The following is a 21,621-nucleotide window of genomic DNA, read 5'->3' on the forward strand; positions in this document are numbered from 1 at the left end:
CACACACACACACACACACAAGAATGAAAACCTGGGATCCACAGCATGTATAGAACTGGAGATCATCACATAATGTGAAACGAACCAGGACAGAAAGACAAGTGCCACAGGATCTCACCCATGTGTGAAATAGAGAGAAGCTCATCTCTTAGAAGCTGAGAGTGAGTTGTGCTTACCAGAGGCCACAGACAGCAGAAGGTGGGGAAAGATGGGACAGGCTGGTCAATGGGCTCCATGATACCACTGGAAAGGAGCAAGAAACTGGTGCACAATTGCAGAACGTGTTGACTGCACATGGCACTAACATACTGTGCATTTGAAAAACTTGAGGAAGGGGTCTTGAGGGTTTTCATGACAGAGACATGATAAATGTTCAATAAATGAATGTGTTTAACCTGACTTAAACATTGCACCAAACATAACATGGTGTCCCACTAATGGACACAACTTTTGTGTTTTCATGTATTATCTATTGTGTGTATTGAAAGCATCACTACAGGGGAAAACAGATGGAAATGGCATAATTAGTGAGAGATGAAGAATACCTAATCAGAAACCCCATTGGAATAGGTGGAGAAATGATTAAGAGAAATCTTCTTCATCTGAGGAGGCATTTTCATGCTTTCCTTTTATAATATCCAGATTTTGTTGTTTTTTGTTAATCTCAACTTGTCTTAAAGTATTACTCTAATAGGAGAATGCAAAAATAATAATGTGCATGAAAAAACTCAACATAGAAATCAGCACTTAGAACTAATATTTCAGTTTTGCTACTTAATATAAAAATTGGGTAAATAAATATAAGTATTTATTTACCCAATTCCTCGTTCTCCTACAAGAATGTAAAGAGGTTAAAACAGTTGAAGAAGGAATTAATGAAGCACAAAAACTCAATTGATTAATATTGGGAAAATGATCAATTTTATTAATCATATTATAAAAGTATAACATAACATATAGACAAAATAAATTAAATTTTATAAATACTTAAATAAATATATATTTAAACTGATAAATAGAGAACAGCAAGGATATAAGTCTAGTTCATATAGATTTGAAACCAATGTTGCATAAACTCCTGATTACATCTGACAAATTGGTTGAATTTTCTTGTCAAAATTACTGCAGGAATGACTCTTTGAAACTGCAGACTTGAGGGAGTGTGGTAAGGTGTATCCTCAGTGAGAATCATCTCCCTGTTGGACCAGGTCTCATTCCTTACTCCTTAGTCTTTCATACAAGTTTGCTGATGAAGAGAAGGATCTCACGATTTCTGCTCTGACCACCTCCCAGGCACAAGGGAGGTGTTTCCTCCCCTTCAGGTAGACAGTGAGCCTGTGGAAGTACCTCCTCAGAGCCCTCAGGGGAGCCTCTTCCACCTCCACCTGCTGGGTCACACAGGCTTTCAGGTCATCCAGCTGCTGATAAAGGCCAGTGAGGAATGTGTCCAGGAGGGTCTTGTCCCAAGCAGCAAAGGACTCCTGGGTGCTGAAGAGGTTGAAGACCTGCTGGGTCATCTCGTGGAGGACAGAGACAGCTTGAGCCTTCTGCACCTGCTCACCACCCAACTGCTCCTGGGGGAAGGCAAAGTCCTTTCTGTAGCTGAGGCAGGACAAGGTGGGAACTCTCCTCATTTTCTCCAGGAGCATCAGGGCCCCCTCCTCATGTCTCTCAGGAGTTTCAAGACCCAGGTTGTAGATCTGAGTCGGGTCACAGCCCAGAGCACAGATAGACTTGTAGCTGAGCACCACCAGGGGCAGCAGGAAATCCAAGGGCAAGGCCATTGGGGATCTTGCAGATGCTGCTGGACTGCCTGAGGTGGGTTATCCTGAACCTTGCTTCTAGGTTCTCTGAAGCCCTTGATTTGGTCCCATGTCTTAAATAGGAACCAATATACTTTCAATTTCCTGAATGTCATCCCCAAAACTTTCCATTTCTGTTTTTACTTTCCTTTATGCTTTCACTACATGTGTACAAAGCAGTGTTTCCCAACCATTTTTTCATTATTTATTATTCATCCCCTGCTCCCAGACACCTTTTTAGTGTTATTTTCTGAACTGAAATTCCTATTAGGTTTTTTTTTTGGGGGGGGGGGGGCGGGGGAGATATTGGGGCTAGAACCCAGATGCACTTTACCACTTAACCACATCTGTGCTCTTTTATTTTATTTTGAGACAGGATCTCATTAAGTTCCTCAGAGCCTCACTCCTTTGCTGAGACTGGTCTGGAACTTTCAATCCTCTTGTTTCAGACTCTGGAGTCACTGGGATTAAATGTATGCACAACCACACCCAGCCTATTATATTTTAATAACAGGTATACTATATTTGTATTTATATACCCAATGAATATGACTAATTTATAAGTTAGTGTTGAATTTAAACTTTGTATTCAATGTAGAGTTTAAAATGTTTTTTTAAAAATTCAGTTCAAAGTTAAGCGGAAAAGCTATTGGCATTGAACTTAATTTTCAGAACAAATTTACTCAGTGACTTTAATAAAACTAACTTACTTATAGAAATCATATGTATCAAATTCAAGTGCAAATAAACACTTTATGAAAACGTAATATAGCAATGTAATGAAATACTTAAAATCATTTAAGTGCTGCAAGCTATGGAAAATTGTTTTCTTAACATTTATTTCTGGTGTACCTTGCTTTATGTTCAATGAGAAAATTTTTGAATGCTCTCTTTGCTTGATATACTTCAGATAATTGTTATTTCCTTCTCTTCACTACAGGACATACTTATTGGGTTGTTGAATAATATTAATAAAATTAATAGGATACAAAACTGTATTTAATTCTGAAAGCCCCCAACATATTCATAAGTACTGAGAGTCTAACATAACAAACATTTACATGAAAGATAATGACAGCCCATTCATACACGGAGACTACCTCTCAGGACATAACTTGAAGATCCAGCTACTCAGGAAAGTCCTCCAATCCCAGCCATCTATTTGTCACAGGTTTGAAGCACTGATTTTGCATATACTTTTCTTATCTCCATGAACTCAGCGTCCATGCTTTCCATATTATACAAAAGAAAGCCTAATGACTTCTTTTTCCCAGTGCTGGGGATCAAATCCTGAACCCTGTTAGGCTAGGCAAGCACTCTACCAGAGAGTCACATCCCCAGCCTAGAAAACCTAGTGAGAAATGATACTAAGGTATAAGATTTTGTTAGATAGTGTAGGGCTTTGTGCACCACAAACCATTATAATAAATAAGATTTATTCAGACCTCAAAGGAGTAATTTTCACACTTATGGAACCAATTCCATGACAATGACAAAACAATATTGAGAAAAAGTCATCAATTTTTTTTTCATTTAATTACCAACTTTTTAAAGAATTTGCAGAGGTCCAATCCTAATAGAGTCTTATAAAACCAAAGGAAATCAACTTTTTCCTAAATGCCAAGACTGGGATCTAAAGATATCAAGGTCAATGGCCTATGCAATTGTTCTATATAGCAAGCAAGACACAGGTATTTTCTGTCTCATTTTCTTTTTCTTAGAAAGCAAAGTTTTCACTTTTTGCCTCCCATTGACTCGGGACACAAAAAAGCACAAATGTATGTTTAGAGGTGATAAAAATATAAGGAAAACTATATCTCACTTTGAAAAAAAGACTAAAAATAACGACTTTCTTCTCAGCAAAGATGGAAATTATGGGATGGGCTAAAGGAGAGGTGAGATGGGTAAAACAATGTAAAGGAAAGTATCAAGCAGGTGTGAGCTTAAAGAGTAATTAAACCCTCATCCAGGACTTATATTCAGCTTTGCTGAATCCAGGTTTCAAAGAGTCAGGAAGCACAAAACAATAAAATCACAAGTTCATATGCAAGAAAGGCTAATTTGTGAAATCTCAGTATTTTCTGTAGATAATGATAAGTGTTAGATGAAATTTGTTTGTTCTCCCCTAAGGAAGAAAAACCTCAAGGATCAATATTCTTCCTGTCATTTTTCTGACAAGAAGCAAGGAATATGTACTTTCAAAATTTATTTTCCCCAAGTGAAGGGAGTTATATAATAGATTATGTTAATAAAAAGAAATATCTAAGTTGTGTAAAGTGTTTGTTTTTAGTCATACACTGCTCTGAGATTTTGCAAAATTGACCCTTACCTTACTAGTAGCAATACACTTGCTTTTCATATATCAAACATGTTCCATGTGCTCAGCCCATCAAGTCACCAGAGAAACCAGTGACCAAAGCAGTGAGAGCTTCTGCCGTTGTCCCATTTACAAAAGAAAATTGGAAGTGCAGGTGGCTCATGAATAGGGAGTCGCTGCTGGAACCCAGTGCGCCTTTCTCTCAGTCCCCAGCTCTCACTTGCTCTCTGGGGACATTTCTGGCCATGAGAGCCAGAGCTGATTGCTAGACTGATCAATATTTTCCAGCAGAGCCCTGCCTCACCAATGGCAGTCTTTCAATTCAGCTTCCGTTCCTCCCCTTCACTTTTGCCAGGCATGTTACGTAATCTCAAAATTGGCTCTGCTTTACTTACCAATGTTGAACCCTGGTTTGTCTTCCTTCAAATGTATCTTCAAGAACTTAAATGTGTTTGTTAAACAGAGTGTGCACCTCAGTGATTATTTATGAACAATTCTTGGAAATTTAAATATTTTTATGCTTGCATTCAAATATTCATAACGTTCTGCATTCCTTTCATCACAAGCCCAAGGCTGTGAGTCATGACCAAGCCAGAGGCTTGAGAAAAATTACAACTAAAGCAAAGAGCTAAGGCTCAGAACTCACAGCTGATGAGGCTCACCAAGGTAATTAAGGGTGTGGAAATGGGAGTGATGAGGAGAGTCCAGCGTACTCAAGGTGGAGGACTGAGATGACAAAAGGCTCTGGGTCACCTGCCTTGCTAGTTGCTTCATGCTTCCTGTTTATAGCCTATAAATTTGCTGCTGGGTTCATTATAGAGACTTATTTGGAGAAGTGGGCCCAAATAATGGAAAATGTCAGGTTAAAACAAAAGAAAAGATGTTGGGGAGAAGAACGTATTTGCAGTGGTCAAACACAATTTGACCTAAATGAACCCAGAAATGGAGGAAGCTCTGCATTTGACTCTCTGATGAGTCAATATCCATTGGTGGATACTGACTGATGTGAAAACTACTCACCTTTATCCTTCCATTCTTCCAGGTCTACACACACACACACACACAAACACACACACACACACACACAAATGCACTCAGAGTAAATTAGCGTTTTCTTCCTTTATCTTTATTTATTTCTATGGGCCATGGACTCCATTTCAGTTGGATTTCCAGATTTGGCATGCAATAAGTAGAACACTGCTTGAGGCTGAAAAAACAGTGGATTTTACATCCTTGATCCAAGGTTTCTCCTGACAAGATTCTCCTTGTTCTGTACACATGATTATATTCCCTCTTCTGACAACCAGGGATGGAGATTTTAACAAGTAGGCCTATTTTTCCTCAGAATACCTACCTCCTCTGGAATTCAGACGTTATTTTTGAGCACAGTAATCTTCAAACCTAGGCATTTTATCCAATCTAAATGAATTAAGGAGCTCATTCTATATTTATGAAGGGAATATTGTTTAATACTGGTATAAAAAATAATGCCATTGCACATAAGATATATGATTTGAAAAGACATTAGACATGAAGACACTTTTTCAATTCTTCATGATTCTTGGGGAAAAGCTACAATTGAGGATTTTGAGGCATTTTGGGAAAAGAAAAGAACAACCATTTCCTTGCAGAGATATTTTCTTCAAATGTGTAATTTTAATATTCAGAACGTCTGAATGATTAACAGTGTCCTGGTTACAATTTGGAAACTCAATGTCCCCTTTTGTTTTAGTGATCATCAAGGACCTGAAAGGAAAAGTCTGATCATACTTTCTTCTCTCCCCAGGTAATAAGGACATGACTTAATATTTTGCATATGCTCCAAGCACTTTAGCCCATAACTTTGGCTAACCCTAACCCTAACAGTAACCTGACTTTAAGAAGCAACTTAAGTGACTCTTTCACAGAGTTGATGATTGTAAGTACCTTAACAAATGACATCTTTTCTCATGACATTCAACTTTGTGGAATGAGACTTTGGAACAGAATTAATTTTCTAAAGGACATACTTCAAGAAATAGGTTATTTTTCCTACTTAAAACAGGTTTAGTACACACAGTGTGAAAATGAAGACTGGTCTTTCAAAGAACTTGTCTTGTCTTCCGAAGTTATCCAGCAATAATGCCTTCCCCAACATCTTTGCACCCTGGGGTTTTTGGGGGTGGCATATGACATATGCATAAACCCACCCCAAGAACATATGGATGGAAGTGATCTTTTCCTGCTTAGTCTTAGTTGGAAGTTGGCTCTGTCTTTCAGACATTTCTAAGGGGAGATACATTTCAGCTGTCTTTTTAATTTTCTTATTTATTTATTTATTTATTTATTTATTTATTTATTTATTTATTTATTTAATATGTCGTTCTGTGGATCCAAACCAGTGACTCACATGTACTAGGCAAGCGCTGTACCACGAAGATAAAACCCCAGACCTTAACTGTCTTAATAGCAGAAAGATTTTCTTGTTTTTCGGTTCACATTTCAAAGGAGCCACATCAAGGTTCATAGCAGCTCAATTCACAATAGCCAGACTATGGAACCAACCTAGATGTCCTTCAATTGATGAATGGATGAAGAAACTGTGGTGTATATATATATGTATATATATATATATATATATATACACAATGGAATATTACTCAGCTATAAAGAATAATAAAATTATGGCCTTTGCAGGCAAATGGATGAAATTGGAGATATCATGTTAAGTGAGATAAGCCAATCTCAAAAATCCAAAAGAGGAATGATCTCACTGATAAGCGGATGATGACACTTAATTGGGGGGTGGGAGGGGGACAAGAATGGAGGAAGGAGGGACTATATAGAGGGAAAAGAGAGGTGGGAGGGGTTGGGGGGAAGGAAAAATTAACGGAATGAATCAAACATCATTCCCCTATGTAAATATATGAATATGCAAATGGTATGCTGTTACTCCATGTACAAACTGAAACAATATGTATCCCATTTGTTTACAATAAAAATAAATTAAAAAAACAACAACAAAAAAAGAATCTTATCAAAATATCTCTGTATCCTTCCATTGCTCCCCTATATTTTAATCTATTGTTTCATAGTTTGGGGTCTTTCTTTTCCGTTGTCGTTGCGATTTGAATTGATCTTTGTAACTGGTGTGTAACTGGAGTCTGGTTCCACCCTTCTTCATATGTATGCACTGTTTTCCTGCCAGTATTGATTGAAGAGATTTTTTTCCCTCTAATGTGTGCTCTTGACCTCTTTGTTGAAGTTTATTTAGCTGTTTTTGTGGAATAATTTCTTTTTTTTCTATTATATCCCACAGTCTGTGTATTTTTAATTAAATTTTTATTTGTTTTAATTAGTTATAGATGACAGTAGAAAGTACTTTGATGCATCATATATAATGGAGTATAATTTCTCATTCTTCTGGTTATACATGATGTAGAATCCCAGAAGTTGTATGATTATATATGTACATAGGTTAATAATGTCTGATTCCTTCTACTATCCTTCCTACCCCCATACCCACTCCCCTTCCTTCACTCACCTCTACCTAAATCTGAAATAGCTCTATTCTTCCCTAGCCACCCCCCATTGTGAATTAGCATCCACATATCAGAACAACATTCAGCCTTTGGTTCTTTGGGATTGGCTTATTTTGCTCATCATGATATTCTCCAGCTCCATCCAGTTCCTGGAAAATGCCACAATTTCATTCTTCTTTATGGCTGAGTAATAGTCCATCATATATATATATATATATATATATATATATATATCCACATTTTCTTTATCCATTCATCTGTTGAAGGGTATCTAGGTTTGTTCCATAGTTTAGCTATTATGAATTGAGCTCTTATAAACACTGATGTGGTTGCATCCTGGTAATATGCTGATTTTTAAGTACTTTAGGTATAAACCAAGAAGTGGGATAGCACCAATTTGCATTCCCACCAGCAATGTATGAGCATACCTTCCCCCCAACATCCTCACCAACATTTGTTGTTATTTGTATTCTTGATAATTGCCATTGTGCCTGGAGTGAGATGAAGTCTTAGAGCAGTTTTTTTTTTTTTTATTGTAAACAAATGGGATACATGTTGTTTCTCTGTTTGTACATGGAGTAAAGGCATACCATTTGTGTAATCACAAATTTACATAGAGTAATGTTGTTTGATTCATTCTGTTATTTTTTTCCTTCCCCCCACTCCTCCCACCCCTCTTTTTCCTCTATACAGTGCTTCCTTCCTCCATACTTGTCCCCCTCCCTAACCCTAACTCTAACTCTAACACTAACCCTTCCCTCCCCGCATTATGAGTCATCATCCACTTATTAGCGATATCATTCCTCCTTTGGCTTTTTGAGATTGGTTTATCTCACTTAGCATGATATTCTCCAATTTCATCCATTTGCCTGCAAATGCCATAATTTATCATTCTTTATGGCTGAGTAATATTCCATTGTATATATATACCACAGTTTCTTTATCCATTCATCAATGGAAGGACATCTAGGTTGGTTCCACAGTCTGGCTATTGTGAATTGAGCAGCTATGAACATCGATGTGGCTGTATCTCTGTGGTATGCTGATTTCAAGTCCTTTGGGTATAGGCCAAGGAGTGGGATAGCTGGGTCAAATGGTGGTTCCATTCCAAGTTTTCTAAGGAATCTCCACACTGCTTTCCAGAGTGGCTGCACTAATTTGCAACCCCACCAGCAATGTATGAGTGTACCTTTCTCCCCACATCCTCACACAACCTGTTGTTGCTTGTATTCTTGATAATCGCCATTCTAATTGGGGTGAGATGGAATCTTAAGGTGGTTTTGATTTGCATTTCTCTGATTGCTAAAGATACCGAACATTTTTTTCATGTATGTGTATCCTTTTTTTATCATAGCACATGTTTTTCCGGTTTGTTTTGCCTATTATCACTTTTATACTGCCTCCAGCTTGCATTTAATCCAGATGTGGGCAACTCTGAGGATAACAGAGGAGAGTCACAAAAACCAACTCACAGAAGGTTGATCACCAATGCAAGTCACTCCAACACTCAGCCTGTATGGCAGATCATCCTCACCTGAGTGCTTCACCAAGATAATGATACACTCAGACACTGAAACGACCACCTTCAGAAAGCTGAAATCAACAGAATGGAAGACCAGTCACTGTTGTTAGATCCTTGCAAGTGGTAACTCAGTCCTCTCAGTAACACTCCTTTATAGAATCTATTGGCAAAAAATATGAATCTGGAGTACTTAACCTAAGATCTAGTGTCAATACCACAGGGAGAGTTGAGACAAGCGTATCCGAAAGACTCATCTAAATAAAAAGAAGACCAGTGAGGCACGTGGAATTTCTGAACCAAGAAGAAGACACAGCATGGGTGAAGTAGATAAGGGAGTTAAGATAAAAAGTTCCAATTCACAATCGCCAAGTTACGAAACCAGTCTAGGTGTTCATCAAGAGATGAGTGGATGAGGAAAATGTGGTATATACATATATAATAGAGTTTTGTGCAGCCATAAAGAAAAAGAAAAATCGTGACATTTTCAGTTACATGGGTAGACCCAAATATCATTGTTAAGAAAATCAGCCAGACTCAAAAGGTCACGGTTTGTATGTTTTCTCTCAAAAGTAGAAGCTGGAGAGGGAAAAAAAACAAAAAACAAAAACGGAGGGGGGAAGAAAAAGAATTATAAAGGAAATAGAAGGGAGACCAGAGGAGTGAAAATCAGGATTCAGATGAGGAAAGAGGGGAAGGAAAAGGGAGGCACTGGTCAAAGACATTGACCACAGTAAGTTATGTGCAGATATGAATATATCACTATGAGTTCCACTACCATGGACATTTAGAAAGTACCAGTGTAAAGACTGAAAATAAATGCATAATGATAAAAAGTAAAGGAGGTGCCCCATTGTTGCTGAATGTTCTCAAATGCCTGCCCGTGACCCTGTAGTTCAAGTGCTGTTCACATATTGCTTGTTTTTAAAGGAGCTGCATCACGACTAGGACTGAGAGATTCCGTGGGTTGCTCTGGCCTCATGAATAGTCTCCCTTGCTGGGCGCTGTGCTGGCCCTACTGGAGCAACCCTCCACCCTGCCAGGGCTCTGCAGTCTACTGTGCTCTCCCTGTCACCCATGCTGGGGACACTGATGCTGTCCTTATCTCTGGGGGAGGATTCTGCCCCAGCCTTCACTTCAGTCATCTCTCTGTGTTACAGGAGACTAGCTGAATGATTCTGAATCCAGAAATCAGATGTTGTCTTCTGAAGAAAAAACAGACTCAATTGATTTGGTTCCATATCCTGAGGACCAGCCAGTGTTCCAGTAGACACATATAGTATCTATCTTATCCTTCCATGTTCTCATGCTGGTTCCTTCAACTTCCTGTTTTTAGACATGAGATCCGATATTGTGACCACATAAGAGTTGTATTCTGAGTGTAGTCACTTGTTGGTGGAATAAGAACATGGAAACCTATAAACAGAAACACAGTTAAGCTGCTGGATTCTTTGACAGTTCATTGGGTAAAGAGGAATGGACAGGTCCTCTTCTCATTACTGTTTCTGTGCTAGGCTGAACATCAGTGGGTACTGACCTTCATAACTCAGGCTTTAGTAGACAAGAAGAGTCAAGTGCAGCCATGTTCACATTCCTGGTCATGCAGTTCGAAAAACTTGATTGTCTCCAGGTTGTGCTGTGTTGTGATCCCTGGCCCCTTTGTACACTCCTCCTATCTTTTGGTGCCCCTTCTTATTGGGCTGGATGTTCCAGGGTGTGGATGGGGGTGGGTGAAGCACAGCCTGTGTCTGTAGTGAGGAACACTTGACACCTCAGTGTTGATTCCCTCCCCATAGCCCACCTGTGCCCCACACTCCCTCCACCCTACCTCAACGTTCCCCATTCTGTTGAATATATACGAGGTTACTATAATTAGGATTTGAAGCAATATGTGCCCACACTGATTTTCAGTGAAAAGTTATATTATGAAGTTTTCATATAATTTTTCCAAATTATATAAACATAAAATATGATATGAATATGATAAAAAATTGCATGAAGTGTCAGTAAGTACTAAGCAAAGAATGGAAGAAGTCATAATGGTTGAAAGATGTCAGTGCTCAAAGACAGTCAGGTTCATCAAGAAAGCATCAACAGAACCCTGGTCCTAAACTAGTTACCTCACAAGGAGTAGACAAGGAAAGAATGAAAGGGGCCAAAATTTCTAAATAAACTGGGGCTCTCTAGCCCAGCAATGTGAGGGAAGCAATGGAAAGCTCTAGTCTCATCTCAGGGTGAGATTTCAGAGACCTCAGCCCAAGCAAAGTCCCCTCCTTTCCCCTGTGCTGTTCACAATCACATCCTGATCCATGTACCAATCTCAGTGCTGAAAGAGAGCCTGAAACCCTCCTGGTCCTACCCAGAGTCCACTGGGTCAGCGGTCAGCTGTGTCCTCCGAAGTCCTTTACTCTCCTCTGTGCTCTGATGGCCACGTCCAGGCAGAACCGATACAAGCTCATGACCTATGCAGAGGAGCACCAACATCTTCATGTTGGCTGTAAAGTAAAAGAATGGAATCTGACAGTAGGAAGGAATTGGTACAAGGGACAATTTGCTCTTAATAAGGAGTTAATGCACCATTCACCACATTGTCCTATCTTTTCAGCTCCACACCAGGTGGGCAGCTCTCCTGCCTCCTGTCCTGTGTCCTGAGAAAATGGAGGTACTGATGGGTCAGGAGGGCCTGGACCACCAAACAAGTTGCATTCTACCCTTTGTCTCCACAGACCTGACCTTTGCTCAGAGAACAGAATCTGCCTGAAACTGGGAGCATTTTCCCTAAGATTAAATACCAAAGAAAGTAGTTCATTCCAATATTAAAGAAAAGAGCCTCTTTTCCCCACTAGGTAAGACACTTGTGCCTTTTCCCCCTCTGGAGACCAACACTGCTGCAGCCCAACAATGCCAGCTCTCCACAGACTTGCTGACCTCCTCAGTCTTGGTGGCAAGCAGATGGTGATCCTCCTCTGTGACCTTGTCATAGCCTGAGAGGACAGTGGATCTTGCCATTTCCTTCTAGCTGCATCTACTGTGACATCATTGTAACGGGGACAAGTCCCCCTTTCCAAAAATATTCATAAGGAGTGAACAAGAACCACTCACATAGGAGTTTCTGACAAACTGAGAACTTGGACTCAACTTTTGCTGTCAAACGTGGTATCTGTACTACTAAAGGGAAATTGATGAAAAGAAACCACGAGGGAAGAGAAAACAGCTGTATGAATGTGCAGAGCAGGCTAATGAGGAGGGAAGGAACACCCCAAGTGGGGAATCCTGGAAGAAGGGGAAAATGATTATTGTGATGTCCTAATGGAGGAATGTGAGCCAGAGCAAATAAGGAGGAATGGGCCAGCCATCAGAATCATCCAGGGGAGTACCGTACCTATTTCCAGTCAGTTTCAGAGACTAACTTCTCCAGAACGGTCTACAAGCTGTCATGTTCTGACTCAACCTACAAGTAAGAGTTATCTTCCATGTGGAGAGTGACTATTCTTCAGTCTTCTCCAGAACTCTTTCCAGAATTCCTTTCTTTTTTAAAAATATCATGTTTTTGAAGGTAGTTCCTGAGAGAGGTGAGGTGTCACTACTCTGATACACATCCTTACATACATGGTAACCATTATCTTTGCCCTTAAGTAGTCTCTGCGTATAGGATAAACCCATGCTGTGGTTAGACTTCTGCATAGATCAGAAATCTGCCCCCAAATCTGTCACTGCCCTTGTCACATTAGGCCACCAGGGGGAGCTCTACCCTGAAAGTTTCCCTTAGCCTGTACGCAGTGGATGCTGCTTTCTGTTTCTTGTGGGTACAGCTACTATGACATCACATGCAACAGAAATTAAGGAGAGCTTTCCAGCAGATGTCTCTGCAAAACCTAGATGGTTTATGGAACTTCTGCTTCCTACTTGTGCTGTGCTGCTCTTTAGGGAAACCACGAAGCTGAAACCGCAACACACCAGAAAGCAGCTCTGTGTGAATGGGCAGGCAGGTGAAGGGAGACAATGACAAGGGTGCCCTGGGAATTCTACCTGAGACAGGAAGGAAGCTGTGATGCTATGGGAATGTGTCCAGGGATGCTGGGGGCAAAAGAGGGGGTGTGCCAGGAGCCAGAATCAAAAGGAAACACCATGAGTCTTCTGCACTTCCAGGGAGATGTTCGTTCTCACTCCCAGGTATTAGTGCAAGTCACCATTTCCTGACTGCACGTAAAAGTCCTTCTTTAAAGTGAAAAGAGCCATTCTTCAACCTCTGCAGAACTCATGACAGAATTATGGGCTTTCAGAATGCCTCCGTAAAGATTGGTTAGTGACCTCTTTAGGGGGAAAAGGCGTGAGAATTCTCTGGAAAAACAAGTGGTATCCTCCTAGACAGGAAAGAAAAATTAGAGAATGCCTACATAATTTTAAATCCTCAGTCTATGGAAGATATTGTGCTAAGGTCTTTGAGATGGAAGTATTTGTTTAGAACCCATTTTGAACCCATTTTATTTATAAGAAAACTGGGTTAAGAGGTTAAGTGAGTTGTGCTACCCCACACATACTCCTAGCAGAATGGAATTTCAATGCAAAATTATATTTTCTGTTTGACAACTGATATTGTAAATTATTTTTTATTCCTATTATAATTGTTCAATTTTTCTTTGGAATTATACACACCCCATTTGCACTTTACATTTTCATGATTCATGTTGTATTGTCAACTGATTTTGACCAATTTTTTTTTTTTTTTTTTTTTTTTGGTTTTAAGTAATAGAGTCACTGATGCATTTTCCTACTTTCAGTTAATAATGGAAATGTATCAGTCTTCATGTCCATGGCAATTTGGTTATGAATACCCACAAGAGATTGTAATATGTATAAAACTAGAAAAATTATAAATGGTAGTAAAAAGAATTCTTATCAAATTCAACAATATCAGAAAATGAAATGTGTTTTAACATAGGTGTAGTAACAATCACATGTTAGATAAATCAACAAAACCAACAAGTTTAGGAGTCATCATCTCATCAGTAGTAATAAATATTTTGATGGAAATGGAATAACTATGTCACAATTTAAAATAAACATGTGTTAGTCAGCTTTTGTCACTGTGGACAAAACACCTGACATAAACAACTTATAGGAAGAAAAGTATTTTGCCTCAGGAGGCTTCATTCCTTAGTTAACTAACTCCAATGCTCTGGGCCTGAGGCAAGACCGAACATCATGGTGACAGGGTCAAGCTGCTCAGCTCATTGCAGCTTCGGAGCAGAGAAAGAGCTAGGAAGCATTCAGGTCCAAGATGAACCCCTCCAGGGCAGGCCCTAGAGACCCACTTCCTCCAGCTAGCCCTGCCTCCTACAGTTCTCACCCCTCCCCCAAAGTCCATTCAGATATTAGTTGGTTACTCAGTTGATGAAGTAAAAGTCCTCATGATCCCAAGAGCTCCTCTTCACTGGGAACCAAGTCTTGAAAACTAAGTGTTTGGGGGAACACTTCGTCTACAAACTTTAACACTGTATTCAGCATATTAATATGATTTTCACTGCATCAATTACATAAAATCTATCCAAAAATATATTGGAGACAATGGGCAACTATGCACCCAAGAAAATGATCCATAATCTTTCCAGTTCTATTGCTTTTTCTTTTCCCACTTCAGCGTCACTAACTTCTGTCTTATCAACACCCCTCCTCTACCTGGAATGGTGACATTTCAGTTGAGCTTCTTGGTCCTTCCTTCTCCCTCTCACAGAGAAAACGTGGGGCAGTAAGACCCAGCAAATGGTGCTAAATAAAATTAACAAGCTTTTTCATTCTTACTCATTCCAAAGCCTTTAAGGTTTTACACCTCATAAAATTAGTTTATTATTGATTTACATAATATTTATGTTCATCTTGACATAATTATACAAGCATGGAATATAATTTGCACCAATTCAGTCCCTGACAGTTCTCCTGTCTCTTCCTTCTCCCCCACCATATCCTTTCCCCTACACTACTGATCTCTTTTCTTTCTATTTATGGTTAGTTTTAGTTATTGTAATATGAATATACATAAAGGTGAAATTCACTTACTACATTCACATATGGAGATAGGGAAGTTTGGTCAGATTCTTTCCTCAGTTCTTCCCTTTTCCTGCCTCTCTTTCTTTTTCCTTATTCCCTTTCTCTATACCACTCATCTCCTCATCTTTCTTTGAATTTCCCACCTCATTTTTTCTTTGTTTTTCTTGGTTATCCATTTAGTTATTTAGTTATTAGTTGTCAATGAACCTTTTTTATTTATATGGGTGCTGAGAATTGAATCCAGTGCATCACACATGCTAGGCGTACCACAAAGCTACACCCCAGCCCTTGGTTGTTGGTTTGTGGATTTTTTTTTTTATCTAGGTTCTTCATATGAGATAAAACAGGCAGCCTTTAACTTTTGGTTTATTTCACTTATCATCATGTTTTCCGGTTTCATCCATTTACTGGAAAATGCCATAATTTCATTATTCTGTATGTTTTAATAAACTCCATTAACTCTATTGTATGTATAGATGTGATATACATTATCTTTTGTAAATGGGAACAACAGAAGACGCTCTCACTATCTGCTTTGGTCACTGGTGTCTCTGGTGACTCAAAGGCTGAACAATGGTACATGTTAAGTATGTATGGAAAGCATGGGTATTGCTATTATTAAGGTAAGGATCCTTTTGGAAATTCTAGAGGCAGTGTCTCAGTGCTCATAAAAACTTTACACAACTTAGATATTTCATTCTTTTATTAACATGATTTATGTTATTTAACTCTACTAGCTTGAGGGGAAAAAAAGCAATTCTTTGCTTCTTGTCAGAAAAGTGATAGGAAGAATACTGAACCTTGAGTTTTCTTCTTCATTAGGGGAGAACTTGATACATCTAACACTTATCCATTATCCAGAGAAAATATTGAGATTTCACAAATTATCTTGACAAAAACTTAGACCTTATTATCTTTCTCATTGGATTTTCTAGGCTGGGGATGTGGCTCCCTGTTAGAGTGCATGCCTAAGCTCAGAAGGGCCCTGGATTTGATATCCAGCACTAGGAAAAATAAGTCGCAAGGTTTTCTTTATATGACATGCAAAGCATGGACATTGAGTTCATGGAGATAGGAAAAGTAAATGCAAGATCAGTGCTCCAAACCTGTGGCAAAGAGATGACTGGGACTGGAGGACTTTGCTGGGTGGCTGGATCTCCAAGTTACATCCTGAAAGGTGGCTTCCATGTAGGGATAGTCTGTGGTTACCTTCCATGTGGATGTTTCTTATGTTCAAAACGGTTCTTATGACTGTGTTATGGGCTTTTAAAATTAAATACAAAGTTTTTGTGTCTAATTTTTTAATTATATTAATGTTATTCAGTAAATCAATTATTATATCCTGCACTGAAGACAAGAAAATATCAATTCTTTGAAAAATATCAAGCAAAGAATGTAGTCAAAAATTTTCTCAATGGAGGTAAAGTGAAGTACACAAAAAATAAATGTTAAGAAAAGAATTTTCCATATTTTATAGCACTTAAACGATTTAAGTAGTTCAATGTTTTTTGCACATGAATTTGATACACTATGATTTCTGTAAATAGGTTAGTTATATTAAAGCCAGCAAGTATGCAACAGAATGAAACTAAACCCATATCTCTCACCATGCACGAAACTCAAAATGGATTAAGGACCTCGAAATCAGACCAGAGACCCTGCAGATTATAGAAGAAAAAGTAGGTCCAGATCTTCAACATGTCGGCTTAGGACCAGACTTCCTTAACAGGACTCCCATAGCACAAGAAATAAAAGCTAGAATCAGCCACTGGGATAGATTCAAACTAAAAAGCTTTCTCTCAGCAAAGGAAACTATCAGCAATGCGAAGAAAGAGCCTACAGAGTGGGAGAATATCTTTGCCAATCATACTTCAGATAGAGCACTAATCTCCAGAATCTATAAAGAACTCAAAAAACTCTACTCCAAGAATTCAAATAATCCAGTTGACAAATGGGCTAAGGAAATGAATAGACACTTCACAGAAGAAGATCTACAAGCAATCAACAAACATATGGAAAAATGTTCAACATCTCTAGTAATAAGAGAAATGCAAATCAAAACCACCCTAAGATTCCATCTCACCCCAATTAGAATGGCGATTATCAAGAATATGAGCAACAACAGGTGTTGGCGAGGATGTGGGGAGAAAGGTACACTCATACATTGCTGGTGGGGCTGCAAATTAGTGCAGCCACTCTGGAAAGCAGTGTGGAGATTCCTTAGAAAACTTGGAATGGACCCTCCATTTGACCCAGCTATCCCACTCCTTGGCCTATACCCAAAGGACTTAAAATCAGCATACTACAGAGATACAGCCATATCAATGTTCATAGCTGCTCCATTCACAATAGCCAGACTGTGGAACCAACCTAGATGCCCTTCAATTGATGAGTGGATAAAGAAACTGTGGTATATATATACAATGGAATATTAGCCATAAAGAATGATAAAATTATGGCATTTGCAGGCAAATGGACGAAATTGGAGAATATCATGCTAAGTGAGATAAGCCAATCTCAAAAAGCCAAAGGACAAATGATATCGCTAATAAGTGGATGATGACACATAATGGGAGGAGGGAAGGGTTAGTGTTAGGATTAGAGTTAGGGTTAGGGAGAGGGGCAAGTATGGAGGAAGGAAGCACTGTATAGAGGGAAAAGAGGGATGGGAGTGGTGGGGGGAAGGGAAAAAATAACAGAATGAATCAAACAACATTACTCTATGTAAATTTATGATTACACAAGTGGTATGCCTTTACGCCATGTACAAACAGAGAAACAACATGTATCCCATTTGTTTACAATAAATTTTAAAAAAAGCCAGCAAGTAAACAGAAAATTAAATTCAATACCAAAATCTTTTCAGATTAATTTTAACTTAATTTTTTTATTTAGACATTTTAAAATTTGTGTTGAATACAAAGTTTAAATTGCACAGTTTTGCTTATAAAGTAGAGATATACATTGAGTATATAAATACATACATGGTATACATTTTATTAAAATGTAATAGGCTGGGAGTGGTTGTGCACACCTACTATCCCAGTGACTCCAGCAGCTGAAAAAGAAGAAGGCCAACTAAGCAAAGCCCTAAGCAACTGAGTGAGACTATGTCTTAACATAGAAATAGAAAGGGCAGGGGATGTGGCCCAGTGGTTAAGCACTTCTGGGTTCAATACCCAGTACAAAAAAAAAAAAAAAGCAAAGAAAAAAATGTTAATAGGAGTTTCAATTGGGAAAATGATTCTAAAAAGGGGTCTCAGGGCAGGGGAGGGGGAAATCAATAATGAAAAAAATGGTTGGGAAACCCTATTCTAAGAATATTTAGTGAATGCATAAAGGAAAGCAAAAACACAAGTAGAAAGTACCAGGGGTGACATTCAGAAACTTGAAAGTATGTTGGTTCCTATTTAAGACATAGGAACAAATCAAGGGCTTCAGAGAACCTAGAGACAAAGGTTCAAGATCACCCATCTCAGGCAGCCCAGCAGCATCTGCAAGATCCCCAATGGCCTTGCCCTTGGATTTCCTACTGGCCCTGGTGGTGCTCAGCTACAAGTCCACCTGTGCTCTGGGCTGTGACCTGACTCAGATCCATAACCTGGGTCTTGAAACTCCTGAGAGAAATGAGGAGGGGACCCTGATGCTCCTGGAGAAAATGAGGAGAGTTCCCACCTTGTCCTGCCTGAGCTACAGAAAGGACTTTGCCTTCCCCCAGGAGCAGATGGATGGTGAGCAGGTGCAGAAGAAGGCTCAAGCTGTCTCTGTCCTCCACGAGATGACCCAGCAGGTCTTCAACCTCTTCAGCACCCAGGAGTCCTTTGCTGCTTGGGAGAAGACCCTCCTGGACACATTCCTCACTGGCCTCCATCAGCAGCTGGATGACCTGAAAGCCTGTGTGACCCAGCAGGTGGAGGTGGAAGAGGCTCCCCTGAGGGCTCTGAGGAGGTACTTCCACAGGCTCACTGTCTACCTGAAGGGGAGGAAACACCTCCCTTGTGCCTGGGAGGTGGTCAGAGCAGAAATCGTGAGATCCTTCTCTTCATCAGCAAACTTGTATGAAAGACTAAGGAGTAAGGAATGAGACCTGGTCCAACAGGGAGATGATTCTCACTGAGGATACACCTTACCACACTCCTTCAATTCTGCCTCTCATTCCTGCGATTATCATGACATGAACTTAATGAATTTTTTTAGATATTTTCAGGACTATTATAGAATATCACATTCCTTACCCATGACCCTTATGATGAATCTATTTATGTATTTTTAATTATTTAATTTTTACTATGTATAAAATCTTAATATTTGTTTATATAATCTCAGATATGTTTTTAAATTATGTCTGATAAAACATACATATTTAGTCAATTTTTTATTTTGCTACTTTCATTAAATTTTTATTATCAAAAGTTTATCTATATGTTTATTCTTGATAGAACTCATCAAACCTCATTTTGCAACTTGATTAAAAAGTGAATGGGGGCTAGAGGTGTAGATCAGTGATAAGGCACTTGCCTAGCATGTGCGAGGTACTGGGTTTGAGCCTCAGCACCACATTTTAATTAATCAATTCACGAAATGTATTGTGTCCATCTACAACTAAAAAATAATTTTAAATGAAAGGAATAATTGATTTACCACTAATGTTACATTATGCTCTACTTGAAAATTCACATCATATAATCAGGTTGTGAGCTGTTCTCAGGGTATTAAGGTGAATGCGATATACAGTTCCTACTCTCATCTATATTGTTTTGTTTTGTTTTGTTTTAGTTGTACATGGACACAACACTTTGATTTTTACGTGGTGCTGAGGAACAAACTCAGTGCCTCATATGTGCTACGTAAGCACTCTATTCCTGAATCACAACCCCAACCCTGTATCTGCAATTCTCTCAGTGGAATGTACATGCAGTATGTTCGGCCAAAAAAGTGAAAGTAGAGAAATCTTTTCTAAGTTGACTGATAGACATCAAAGTGCAAATGCTCAATGAATGTACAAGCTTGCAATTTGCATGAAATACAAAGTCTGATGGCAACTCTAAATGTCATGACTGGCAACTGAAAATCCAGCGAAGGAGATGGTCTTGGGGGAGAGAGTGTAGAGGGAGAAAAAGATTTAAACTTGATCTGGAGAATTTTTCAATTTTCATTAAAGGGAGGGGAGAGAAGATCCAAGAAAGCGACAGAGATTGAAGATTCTGATGTTAGAAGGATAACAAGAGAGACTAGCAGAGATAAAGTGTATAAGAAAATTAATTTGCTTAGAAGAAGCTGTTGATGAATGAACTGAAAACATGGATTGAATTTCTCATTATCGGGCTGTGGTGATCCCAATGAAAGCAGGTTGGGTAGAATTAATCAACCGAAACCATATTGGAGTAGGTAAAAGATGAATAAATGAAAAAAAGTTAATGAGAAAATACTAATGAGAGGTTATCTTCTGAGGCAGAGGTTAAAAGTAAGTAGGGTGTGATCTGAAAAGGATTATTTTGTTCTGGGCAAGGTTTTCACTTTTTGAAACATATTTTGTTCAGATAGATTTCATGGACTTAAGATATTGTCGAATCATATTAAATATATTTAATATTGTATTGATTTAAAATCATAGTATATTTAATTATAGTGAGCATTAATTCTCAGTTTGGTTGGTATCATGTTAAATACCAGTCAGTTCATCTGTGGATTGAAACCATCACTGTAGTGGGAAAACCAATGGAACTAGTGAGCATGAGAAGTGGATCCTAGAATTAATGAGTTGGAAATGACAATGGAGTATGTGAGAACTGAATAAGAGGAGAGAGGTCTCCCATGTGTTATATCACCGGAGCTGTGAGTCAATTTAACCTTCAACTCATTCAGACTTACATCTTTTCTTTTTGCTCCATTGTTTTCAAATGCAATAACAGCTTTCTAGAAATGTTGACCAGATAAAGAAAATTAATTCAGCAAAAGTTTTTGAGAATAATGGTTCAGGCCCTTTTTGTCTTCATTTTCTCTTGGCTGTTTTGCTTCTAACTTGAAGAAGTAAAAGAAAGCAATTCAGGAGCAGCAAGATAATCCTTGCTCAGAAAGATATTAAATAAAACAAAGGACTTAAAAGCAGCATACTACAATGATGCAACCACATCAATGCTTATAGCAGTTCAACTCACAATAGCTAAACTATGGAACCAGCCTAGGTTTCTTACAACAGAGAAATGGGTATACATTTTATACACATATATATTTATACATATATACATATATATACATTGTATATACAATGGATTATTACTCAGCTTTAAAGAAGAATGAAATTATGGCATTTGCTGGTAAATGGATGGAGTTGGAGAATATCATGATAAGCTAAATAAACCAAACCCAAAAAACCAAAGGACAAATGTTTTCTCTGATATGAGAATGCTAATT

General features: G+C 38.6%; 2 protein-coding genes across 2 annotated transcripts; one reads left to right on the forward strand and one right to left on the reverse strand.

The window, feature by feature from the left end:
* Positions 1 to 1,211: 1,211 nt before the first annotated feature.
* LOC306645117 (interferon alpha-5-like) lies at positions 1,212 to 1,784 on the reverse strand (the record flags this gene model as incomplete). The annotated part of the gene is made up of 1 exon (XM_079112436.1): positions 1,212 to 1,784. One exon carries the CDS (start codon positions 1,782 to 1,784, stop codon positions 1,212 to 1,214), a length of 573 nt encoding a protein of 190 aa, XP_078968562.1.
* A 16,931-nt stretch (positions 1,785 to 18,715) lies between these two features.
* On the forward strand, positions 18,716 to 19,291 carry LOC306644606 (interferon alpha-13-like; the record flags this gene model as incomplete). Its single annotated transcript, XM_079111655.1, has 1 exon — positions 18,716 to 19,291. The coding sequence occupies one exon, from the start codon at positions 18,716 to 18,718 to the stop codon at positions 19,289 to 19,291; it is 576 nt and encodes a 191-aa protein (XP_078967781.1).
* Between the last annotated feature and the right edge of the window lie 2,330 nt (positions 19,292 to 21,621).

Source organism: Sciurus vulgaris, assembly GCF_902686455.1.
Source record: "Sciurus vulgaris genome assembly, chromosome: 15".
NCBI classification, from domain to species: Eukaryota; Metazoa; Chordata; class Mammalia; order Rodentia; family Sciuridae; genus Sciurus; species Sciurus vulgaris.